This window comes from Amblyomma mixtum, chromosome 3 (assembly GCF_055824585.1).
Source record: "Amblyomma mixtum isolate Tamu chromosome 3, ASM5582458v1, whole genome shotgun sequence".
Taxonomy (NCBI): Eukaryota; Metazoa; Arthropoda; class Arachnida; order Ixodida; family Ixodidae; genus Amblyomma; species Amblyomma mixtum.
Window position 1 is genome coordinate 224,586,308 of NC_143014.1, and position 11,063 is coordinate 224,597,370.

Here is an 11,063-nt window from a genome sequence, read left to right on the forward strand (position 1 = left end):
GCGATGTATTTTTAAAAGACCTGCGCACGGGAGTGACTCCCGGCTGGGGTACGAAACGGGAGCGCGGCCCATGTAAATGCATGCAAGTATTACTTTCAGAAATATTTTTCTTGTTTCACAAAGTAGCCATTGAGACGGCTGCTCGTTAATAGTTGGCGAGTGCTCTGAAGACGAGTGTGACAAAGCATGTTACGTCATTGCGAAGCTGTCTTTGTAAAACGCCATGATAAATGTGTGTTGTGAAGCCGGACATGAACCCAAAAGGCGCTCTATATTCACTGGTTTTGGCCCAAATCGCGCAAGCCTGTCGTGCATCCGACACGCTGCTGCGCGCGCTACATTTGCTCACTAATACAGTTGTTCAAACAAGATAGCCCAGACATCGTTACCTGAATAGGCAGTTCTCAAATGCCACGACAAGTGCACGAAAGAAAACCACGCACTGTAGCATACAGCGCCGCAGACGACACATCGGCCACCTCCGGCTCCGGTTTAGGCTCCGGCGTCTGTGTGTAATCAGTGTTAGTCGTCTGATGTACAGCGCTGTTCGTTTGTCGTGCTGTTTGACGTCTGTCTTCAATGTAAACCTTATTATCGTTTGAACTACAGTATTTACGAGGGAATGAAGCGTGCGCGGCAGAAATGTCAGTCTACATGAGAAGCTTGCATGATTTGTGGAAACAGCGGACAGAGCCTCTTTGTGGGGTCAGTCTGGCTTCACAACACATTTATCGCGGCGTTTTACAAAGATAGCTTCCAGATGACGTAACATATTTTGCCACACTCTTCTTCAAAGCACTCGCCAACTGTTAACGAACGGCCGTCTTCATGGGTACTCTGTGAAACGAGAAAAATATTTCTGAAAGCACCGTTTTGAAAATACATCGCCTTCGAAATGACCCTTCATATTTTCAGAAGCTGTTAATTTGGTTGTTCTTCACGAAGGGACGACATGATAGATGCACAGTGAAATCAGAAAAATGCTTTGAAAACTTTTGCTTAGGACCGCTGGTTCCGCAACTGCCTAAACTATGTACAGCAGGCCGCGCTATAGCATATTCGACGCCGGTGAGCGATATATGTGCCGAGGAAGGTGGCTGCTTGGAACACGAACGGAAGAATATGGTGTAACCTCAGCGTGCCAAGGCATCTATGGTGATGGTCGCATGCTTGGTGACACGAGCGTCCCTTCTCAACCCAAGACCCACGCGTATGCAGCGCTGCATTCGAACACGATGCACGTGCACGTGATGCATATCCTAATGCAAGTTGTATATACACAACATTTCCCGAGTTCCACGCCGTCGTTGACTGGCAGGGTCGCACACCAAATTAGGCCTAAAGAGTAACGAGCTTTCTTGCTTGCCTTCTTTCGGTCTTCTTTCTCACTCCGCCATTCCAGGGCTATATTTGGTGTCTACAACGCTCGTCGACATCTTAAAAAAAAAAAAAAAGCGAACGGCAGAGAACGGACAAACACAAGGGAGCTATACAACACAAGCATGTGTTGTGTACTCGCCCAGACGTCGGTCCTTTAGCAACATATTCCTCAGCCTTTTCTACACAGAGCTCCAGTTGAACGCTTCGGAGCAAATAAAGCGACATGGGACGAAGGCGGCTGGGTTACTGAAGTAAATTGCTTGCGCCTCTGTGGCTCGCAGCGTGCAAGTATTGTCTCCGCACTATAGCTTCCGCCATATTTCGCATCGTCTTATATGCAGCGCACTGCCTGAACGACGCGCCCTGCTTATCTGAGCCTACACTATCTTTGTTTTTCAAGAAAGACATCAGTTCACTTGGCGCTTATATGCTTGCCTTTATGAAGTTTGTACGTCTGAGCATTCTACAGCATGCCAGCTGTGGAATATACTTAGAGGAAAAATTACTAGTCCGCGCGGCATACATGTTCACCGCTGTTTTTGAGCACCACCTGCAAATAAACTGCATCGTTACGCGTATTGCGAATCACGCTTCGGCGTTTCAACTCTTCCCTCGCGCTGCGTGATGAAAATAGAAAAGTTCGTTGCCTTGATGGGCTAGCACACAAGCGACGCTTACTTGCGTAAGTATCAAACACTCGTTAGATTCGCTTGCTATAAGGCGTTTGAAGACTTTGACCGCTGAAGCGTGGTACTTATTATTCTGTCCACGAGGGATTAACATATCCTTGATTTACATCAGGAACATGTTTATTTTGCTGCTTCTTATTATTTTTACGCCGCTAGTATTATGACAACTACGAACGTTGACAAAATAAACGCCGCTCCGAACGAAGCTGGTGGCGGAAAAAATCACTGGAACACTTGGTAATGAACAGGCTTTGTCGTTAACTATAGGAGATATTAAAAATTCCGCAAGGGCGCTTTCCCATATAACTATGGTGCCAAAGAAAGATGGCCTACTTCTCTCTAAAAAAAAAAAAAAAAAACAGCCTGGGCCATTGGACAGGCGCTAAGGGTGTGGATAGAATGTATGAAAGGTATTTTGGAAGAATCAAGCGAAAAACTAATCCTTCTTGCTTTGTTCCAGTTGAAAACGCATGATCAGCCATCTTGCCTTGGGCAACAGTGTTACGCGGAAAAGCGCACTTGCGGAATTTTGAATGTCCCCTACTGTCTAGCGAGTTTCTGTGGGAGCAGCTTTGTGACAAGGACACAAATCGGCGAGTTGCAGCGAATCATTTTCCTCACAAGTAAAAAAAAAGGGGGGGGGGACAAACGTCGCAGCCGGGATCCCGGCGTCGTTCTGTGTGTGTGTGTAGGTGTACTCACCGCTTTTCCGCGTCGACTTGATGCACATATGGAGGAACCGCTTGAGCAGCCCGATGGGGAAATAATGCTCTTTGAGCATCGCTGCAAAAGCAGGAATACGCGCGCGCACAGTTACACGTCACGGATGGCGTGTGATAGCGCGCAAATAGTAACCACATACAGGTAGATACGGTCAGACTCCACGTGCTGGTAGCAGTGACGTGGACCTGACCGCCACCGCGAACACTGTTGACGTGACGTAAAAAAAAAGGATACACACTACACCAAGGCTAATTAAGCTTCTTCGAAAAAGAGTTTCAAAGCTCCTTTAGGTTTCATTTTACAAGAGAAAAGAGTGGGTTCATCGGTCCATTTATTGTGGACTGCTATTGGAATTTGGATCCAAGCGAATGTGAGAGAAAAATTGGGCCAATTCGCCCACTTTGTCTTTTTGGCCGAGGAGGACCAAAAAGACTTTTCCTGGTGCGGTGTAACCACTTAGTCCCATAGAAATTCCGGTGAATTGCAGAAGGACCAAACAGACTTGTACACGATACAGAAAACAAGCAACCGATTATAATTACAACTACTTCACCTGAAATGTAACTGATATCAGTGGTAAATTACAGCCCAAAAAGTAACAGAACAAGTGCAGAGAAGTAACCTATTACTATAGTCTAATTATTTTATAGTCTGTGTAGTCTGCTGCAGAACATTCGTTGGTAATTTCACCTGCGGTTGTTTTCAGAAGTTTTTCTCAGCATTTTTACCCCTTTTCCTTGTGAACCCATCAGCAGAGACACGGAAGAGTTATCTCTCGATATAAGCACCGGAGAGAAACGCGTTGCTTTAGCATACGAAATCCTTGCGCACCACCTCGAAGTTACGCAAAGCACCGCGCTTCATTTTTGTTCACTCTCTGAGGGGGCAAAAATCCAGCTCACTATACGTGACATTCCGTTGTGCCGTCGTTTTCAATTGTGAAATGCCAGGCGCTAAGTCAAATGCAGACCAAGCTCGGTCTTGCATGTGCGGACATCCTGAAGAAAAAAACAACCACAGAATACTCGTAATCTGTTACTGAACAAAGTAATTGAATTACAGAGAATGTTACATCTTAAAAAACGAATCAATGCATTATAACATTCGAAGAAAATTTAATTTATTGTAAGTAATGTTACCTTTAACGCGTTACACCATAATATAGAACCAAGCGACTAGCCAGCTTGTTTAAAAAGAGTGAGAAGCTCTGAGTTAAGCTCATGTATTCTTTCTAGCCTTCCTGCAAAAACCGACTTCGTTATAGTGGTCACCTTCTAATCTCGTATGTACGCAGCGCACATACGCACGCCCGTACGTACAGCGTCAGCCCTGCACTGGCCTTGCCCGTAAATTGTGCGGGTCTCTCACCGTCGATGTCGATGCCGTGCAGGTGCAGATGACCCTTGACCATGGTCACGGGGCTGATTGAGGACGCGTTGCGAACGGCCGTCGCGCGGCACAGGGACACGGCCACCTGGTCGCACATGTCCAAGGGAGCCCGCAGCCGCCCCATGTAGTACAGCGCTGCCCCCAAGCGAGGGGAGAGAAAGAAGGCTCTGAAGAGTTTGCGTTCTCGATTGCGGGTCTATGCAGCTGGGAAGCAACCCCGTTGTGACGTTAGGACAAGCAGTGGAGCGCCCGCAGAGTCGCTGCGCGGGCGCCTCGGGTACAGTATATGGTCCATAGGGCACCCCGCAGTGCTGGCACCGCTCATACTTCGAGCCCGAGCATTTCGTTTCCCGGCGAAAGTTGTCGCTGTCGCCAATTGTTCGAGAGTCTGTGACTAGTCATCGGGGATACCACTTCCTAGAATCCCCATTGTCCAGCCAGCTAATCGATTCAAGGATACTGCTACGGGCTAGTTGGTTTGAAATGATGGGAAGGAACAGAGCGGAAACAGCTACAGGTACAGGACGACACGAAGTAAGTAATGGATTTTGTGTCCACGTCGAGTTCGTTTGATTTAGTTCGCGAGAAGCTCACAGCGTGTCCGCTCCTGGCGACCGTCACTTCTCGAGTCTTGCGGTCTGAATTCATGGCATCTGTGGTCCACCGGGCAATTCGGTGCGTGGACGTCACAGGAGGAGTGCAGAAGCCTTGTCTGCTTCCAGAAGGCGCCGGTCAAGGGCAAACTTAATGCGCGTGCGAACTCCAAGGTGCGAGCACTCGAGCTCCAGGCCACTCGTGATGGCTGGACAAGCAGAAGCGTCCCGTGAAAGACGCCAGGATAATCAAGTTCTGGCCAGCGATGCAGAACCCACTCGTGAGAGACGCATAAATCGAATTTGTGCTTTATGCAAAACCATGAATCGCAAAATAATTAATCGGAGACGCAGATGCGCAAGCCAGGTAGCGCTCATCATCCACATTACCACGATTGTGTAATCGCCATATATTTTTTTTTTGCCTAGTAACGCACTTTTTAGGGCGTTTGCGGTATCTTTTAGGCTGTCTTCAACTCCGGTGTGGGGGGTTCAGAAGCTCGCCAAAATTGCACATAACGCGGCTAGTGGCTACATTTCATTTGGTCGGTTAATACACGACCTGTTTATACGGCACCACAGCGCCAGTATGAATAAGCCAGAAGTTCGGATTATGCGACATGTAATTAACGAGATATTTTTAAAGCAAAGAAGGGATGTCCGTCCACGTCCGCAGTTGCTGCCCGTGAAACATAAAAAAAATCTTTTTCTTTGCGCCGTTGGTATTCCAAGTCTCTTCCCTCTGTGTTCCGAAGTCAGTGCCTCATACCACACGCTGTTATTGGCAGCGACACCTTGTGCATTTTGACGCATGTACGGCACGTACGGCTCCTTCGCCTTATCTGGCAGCCCCTTCAGGCCGTTCCGCACTACAGCGACTACTCGAGCTACGACAGTCCTCTCCTGGCATACCTGGCTGGCTTCTTTTCGCGAAGATCAGCTCGGCCTGCTGTGGCAGGTGAAGCTCATTTTGAGCAGTTGATTTCTGCTCTGAAATAAAGTGTTTTTTCTACTACAACTACCATAGGCGTCACCACGTTGGCCAGGAAGAAGTTATAGCAGTTTTTCTCTCCCTAACTGTCTTCCCTATTTTTAAGTTTTCCTTCTGGGGCCCTCACAGACGGCTACCAGGCGAGAGACCAGACAGAATACTATAGAAGCATTTGTAAGTTGGCTCTGGGTAAGCGGAGCCGATCTCGCAGAAAAAGAATGGAAGCGCTTAACCATAATTTGTGCATCCGAATAGGAATCACCATCCACAGATGCAGGTATGATTTCTTGCTGTTTCATAGCAGGAATCAATGAATCGAAACACTTACCAACGTTTCTGCAGTAGGTGTCGTTGCAGACTTGATACGTGATGGCTAAGGAGGCCCAGAAAAGAGATGTGTCACGCGTACAGCTCTGCAAATTGCTGCGCGCAACTATACTCACGTTCTCTTCTAGAGCCATTTATGCCACTTGCAACCAGGCTATCTGCGTGCAGAGAAATGACATCAAGTTTGCTTATGGCAGTGTACGCGCACGAGAACAGGTAAGAGAGACAGGGGAAGGCCTACAATATTACATTGTTACAGTGACAGCACCTGCTACCTTCTAGAAACTCGTGCGTGACGTATTTTGAAACCCCATTCCTGTATGAGTTCTTGGAGCACTGAGCTCAGCAAATGAGCACAGCATACGTGACCCCCCCACAGTGCCTCTTACCCCCCCTGTTCGCACTTCCACACATGTGTGCGTCAGTATTGCAACAAGGAGTTGCGAAACCTGGGACGGGCGCCATTCTGTTTCCGTACCTGCCCCTTCCTTGTAGACAACGTATGAGAATACGAAGGCAAAGAGCGTCATCAGCGCCAGGAACACAAGAACGCCCATCAGGTACGTGACGGTCAAGGGCGACCTGCGTGCACAGAAAACCGCGCAGTTCACTCGCTTCCAAGCTAAGCACAAACGCAATATTCGCGCGTGCTTCGTTGCGCAAGTACCCCATCGGATTGTTGGGCCTCAGGCGAGGCGTCGTGTACAGAATCTCGTGGAAGCCCCTCGCTTCCATGGTGAAGTGCCGGATATCCGCTGCCACTGGCGCCGCCTTCTGGCGCGTTTATCTGCATCGAGGTTGAAACCAGTCACAAGACAGCGTGAAAAGCTCGACCCATACAGACGAAGAAAAGAATGGATTGATAAAAAGAACTAAAAAGAAACAGATTGAGAAGTATGTACCCTTGTTGTTGCTGCTGCAACAGCGGTCACATGGCCTAGGGTGGGGCAATCGGGTCTACTGCGGTTCGGCCCGTTGTTGTTGTTGTTGTTGTAGCCTACGAGTTGCTTTTGGAGCCCGGTCTTTTTCTTTTCCTTCCAGGACAAAGAAGAGGAAGGGGCGAGAAGCATCACTGCGGGACAGGAAAGGAAATTTAGCCAAGAATTTGTTGGTGGTTTTTTTTTTCTCTAGAAGGCAAAACATAAAAGTAAAAGATAATTTCGACTACCCGCGGTTCTTTACCGTGCACTGACATCGCATTAGCATATTGCCTCCACTGAAATGCGATCGCCGCGGCCAGGATTGAACCCGCGTCTTTCGGGTTAGGAGCTGAGAATCATAACCACAGAGTAAAAGTAAACACCGTGGGATGGCAAAATGTTTGAATTGTAAGGATCAACGTCGCAGGTATGACATGCAAAAAATGATGGTAGGGATGATGCAAAGATCGAATCAAAAAATTTTAAAGCAACCTTCTCACGGATACTAACCCGTGCAGCGCAAAATCAACTGTGGGAGGGGTAGGGGGAGATGGACGTGCATGCTGTGTCATCAGTGATCAGCCGCATCAAGCTGTTCCGATCCAAGCCGAAGAAAGGAAGAAGAAACAAATCAGGAAATCAACCATGCAGCATGGCTTCTTATCCTTGCAGAGTGGCTATCAGATTTAGTCTCTATCCAAACTTCCGGAAACACTTTATTGAATCGTTCCTTTGGGTTTTTTGTTCCGTGCACAGTGAGGGAGGTCCGTTTTTTCTGGGTGCCTGGTCATTTTAACGAGGTAGCTGACTGTAATCTATCCCGTCCCTTACCTAATTCTGTTAGAGACTTTCCGTTTCCAGCGGTTCCAACATATCTCAGCCAGCCTGGGTGATCCGTTGCTGAGTACCGTGGATTTTCAGCACTTAAGGTACCCATGGAATGCCCTGAGGTATAAATCAAGGCTGTGTAAGATGTCGGCGACGCTACTGCGATGCAGAATACCCCCCCCCCCCCCCCCCCTAAATTTGTACTTACGCAGATGCGGGTTCGCTACGACAAACCTTTGTGACTCATGTAGAGAAGTTGAAACAATACATTTTCTCTTCTCTGGCCGTTGGTTCGTAGTTCAGAGAAAGCAATATTTGGAGGTCCCTCTTTCGAGGTTAGGACTCCGTTTTTCTCTACCAGTTCTTATCTCGTTCGATGCGAGCGCCAAGGGATTCTCGTTAAGTAGCGTTTGCGGCTCCCTTCATGATTGCATTATTGCAACTGGTCGGTTACTTTGTTAACTGTATATAAAATTCAGCCGTATGTCCAAAAAAGTGTATTTTATTCTATTCCTGGTACTTCAAATTTGTTCAATTTATTTAATCTTTTCATTTAGTATATATTTTTTTTCTAGTTTCAGTCATTCCACTATTCTTATTTCGCTGCCTCACGCTTTTTTTCCCGCAAAAATACTTCCTTGGCATTCACCACCGTTCCTTGGCCAATCCCCCCGCGGGGTTATGCGACATGTTTACTGAGGAAAACAACAACAGCGCTCGAATTCCTTACTCTTCTCTCTATTGACCGGCATGTGTAAATAATAACGCACTTGTATTGATGGCTGCAATGGACACATTTATGTCGTTGATGATAACAATGTTAAAGCCCAATAATCTTGATGTTCGTGGAGAAAAAAATGGACAGTCTCTCCCCTCTATTCCGTCCGCAATTCAGGTTGGCAGACTCGCTTGCAAACACCGGTAATAAAATTTTGTAGCGGCCCACTGCTGAAAACGTGAAGATGTGAATGTCACCCACACTTCGCGCACTTTTACGTGGGAAGTTCCCAGACACCCTTAGAGCGTGTGGGGGTAGCGGCCTCGGACTCAGAGGAGATGCCCTCGACTCAGCGTGGCAAGCTCAGCGGAGACCAGCTACCAAGTAACAAGAGGTTTTTGGGCTTTCGGTGCCCAGCTTTCGCCGGTCGCAAGCCAGAGAATGGGTCGGAGCCAAAGGTTCACAAAGAAAACAAAGTTTATATAGGAATTGAGACGATACAGAGGGTTTCACAATCACTAGTACAGACACATACAAAGTGATTAACAGAACAATGCAACTCGTGCAAGGTTAAACTCGAGAGAGAATACAATACAAAGGCAATATTGCACCTAAAGTGCACTAACACACGAGAGAGAGGTAAACAAACAAAACACAATTTGTTCACCGGGCACTGCGGCAGTCCGACGACCAGAGTTCCACGACGATGCCGTCCCGCAGACTGGCGAACGTTGCCTCGTTGGTCCGATGCTGGCCGAGTGGTGTTTTCCCGGGAGTCGAACGGGCGCGCTTCCATGAAGCTTAAACGGCGGTCCGGACTGACAGATAGCGGTCAACGCCTTCTTTTATAGACTCGCTTCCACGTCTGTTTGTTCTACGCGCCAGAGTAGGCGCGCACATACACGCAGCATTGGCAGTGCTGTCTCCCTTCCCTCTTCTCACTGGCCGCGCGTCCCCATTGGTCAGAGGTCGGGGGTCGCATCTCGAAGATTCCAGCGTGTTCTTGAGTGGCGCCGTCGCCGACGGGCGAGGGGGACGTGTCTTAGTGCACACAAGGCGTGCACTAAGACACCTTTCCCCCCGTCAGCTGTAGAAGCAACTCGTATGTTCCAGAGAATTCGGCGTGGATGACTCATCCCCTCGGCGCACGCCGCGTCGGTGAGAGGTGGTGGAGGGGAGAGGGAGCACACGATCACAGGCTAGGCGCTCCGCGGGGGTTTCCTCCCCTCCCGTTCGGCCCGCGCCGGCGAGACGCGTCCGCGCGGCGCTGCTTTTCTTTGTTTGCTTCAAAAATGCGCCGAATTTTGTGACAGTGAAGTTCTTGGCGTCCTCCCACAATATGCAGGGTTCCTAGAAAAAATCTTCTTTTTGGATGATCCACTGATCCTTAGAGGGTAACTCCGACGGTTTTTACCCAGCAATTCCGGACAAAAGCCTTTATTTTATAACCGAAAAGAGTTTATGAACGCAGTTGTTTTATATATTGTAAGATTTCACTGTAACAATCAATATATCCGCTGACCGACACACACACACACACACACACACACACACACACACACACACACACACACACACACACACACACACACACACACACACACACACACACACACACACACACGCACACGCACACGCACATGGTCTGTTCTGAAAGCAGTAGGACTCATTTATTTAAACAAAATTTATTCAAGAGAATAGTACAAACGATTACAATTTTTCAAGGTAGCACCCTTCCGCACCTACTCACTGCTGCTAATGAGTTTTACAGTTTTCGTACGCCTCCAGGAACGCCTGGACCGGAATGCTGTTTAGCTCCCTCGTCACGGCCTGTTGAACCACCTCTACCGATCCGTGATGTTTCCCCTTGAGCGTCGATTTTATTCTCGGGAATAGAAAAAAGTCTGGAGGGGCCAAGTCATCAATGTAGGGGAGCTGAGGCAGCGTTGCCGCCTTCTGCTGGGCAAAAATCGGGGCCGTCATTCACATGATGAAGAAGATCCTACCGGTTGGCCTTTTCCTCCTCTGACAACACTCCCGGCACCAACTTTGCGCACGCTTTCCTCATGGATAAGTTTTCTGTCACGATCTCAAAAACTTGGGTTTGAGGAATGCTCAAGTCATCAGCAATCATTCTGATACTCATTCTACGATCACTGTTAAGTAAATGTTTCACTCGCTACACATTTTCGTTGGTCTTGCTGGTCGAAGGGCGTCTGGAGCGGTCGTCTTTCTCCACTCTTTCCTTGCCTTCTCGGAACAGCTTGTGCCACTCTAAAACACCTGATCTACCCATGGAAGCGTCACCGTAGGCCTCCTTAATCATGTTGTGAGTCTCTTTGCCCGTTTTACCAAGATTTACTCAAAATTTTATCGCGTATCGCTGATTCAGTAAACGCTCGATGCTTCTGCGTGACGAGCCGTTTCGACAGGGGTTCACAGTACAAGCGACCTCCTCTCATCAACTGCCGAGAGCCGACTGCCGATTTTCCCCAGCATTCCCAA

At 48.2% G+C, this 11,063-nt stretch overlaps 1 protein-coding gene across 1 annotated transcript; it reads right to left on the reverse strand.

Moving 5' to 3' along the window:
- Window positions 1–3,662: 3,662 nt before the first annotated feature.
- Window positions 3,663–6,827, reverse strand: LOC149353837 (uncharacterized). The gene is made up of 6 exons (XM_089575868.1): window positions 6,760–6,827; window positions 6,571–6,674; window positions 6,209–6,250; window positions 6,094–6,138; window positions 4,161–4,316; window positions 3,663–3,790 (listed from the first exon to the last, which is right to left on the reverse strand). Exons 1-6 carry the CDS (start codon window positions 6,825–6,827, stop codon window positions 3,663–3,665), a joined length of 543 nt encoding a protein of 180 aa, XP_089431994.1.
- Window positions 6,828–11,063: the final 4,236 nt, after the last annotated feature.

What these genes read in the sequence shown, in the direction of transcription:
- LOC149353837 (XM_089575868.1), bottom strand. Translation starts at nt 6,827, where the DNA reads ATGGAAGCGAGGGGCTTCCACGAGATTCTGTACACGACGCCTCGCCTG. An exon ending in AAATGGCTCTAGAAGAGAAC is followed by an intron (nt 6,139 to 6,208) that starts GTGAGTATAGTT and finishes GGGCCTCCTTAG; the next exon opens with CCATCACGTATCAAGTCTGC. An exon ending in CACCTACTGCAGAAACGTTG is followed by an intron (nt 4,317 to 6,093) that starts GTAAGTGTTTCG and finishes GCTTGGGGGCAG; the next exon opens with CGCTGTACTACATGGGGCGG.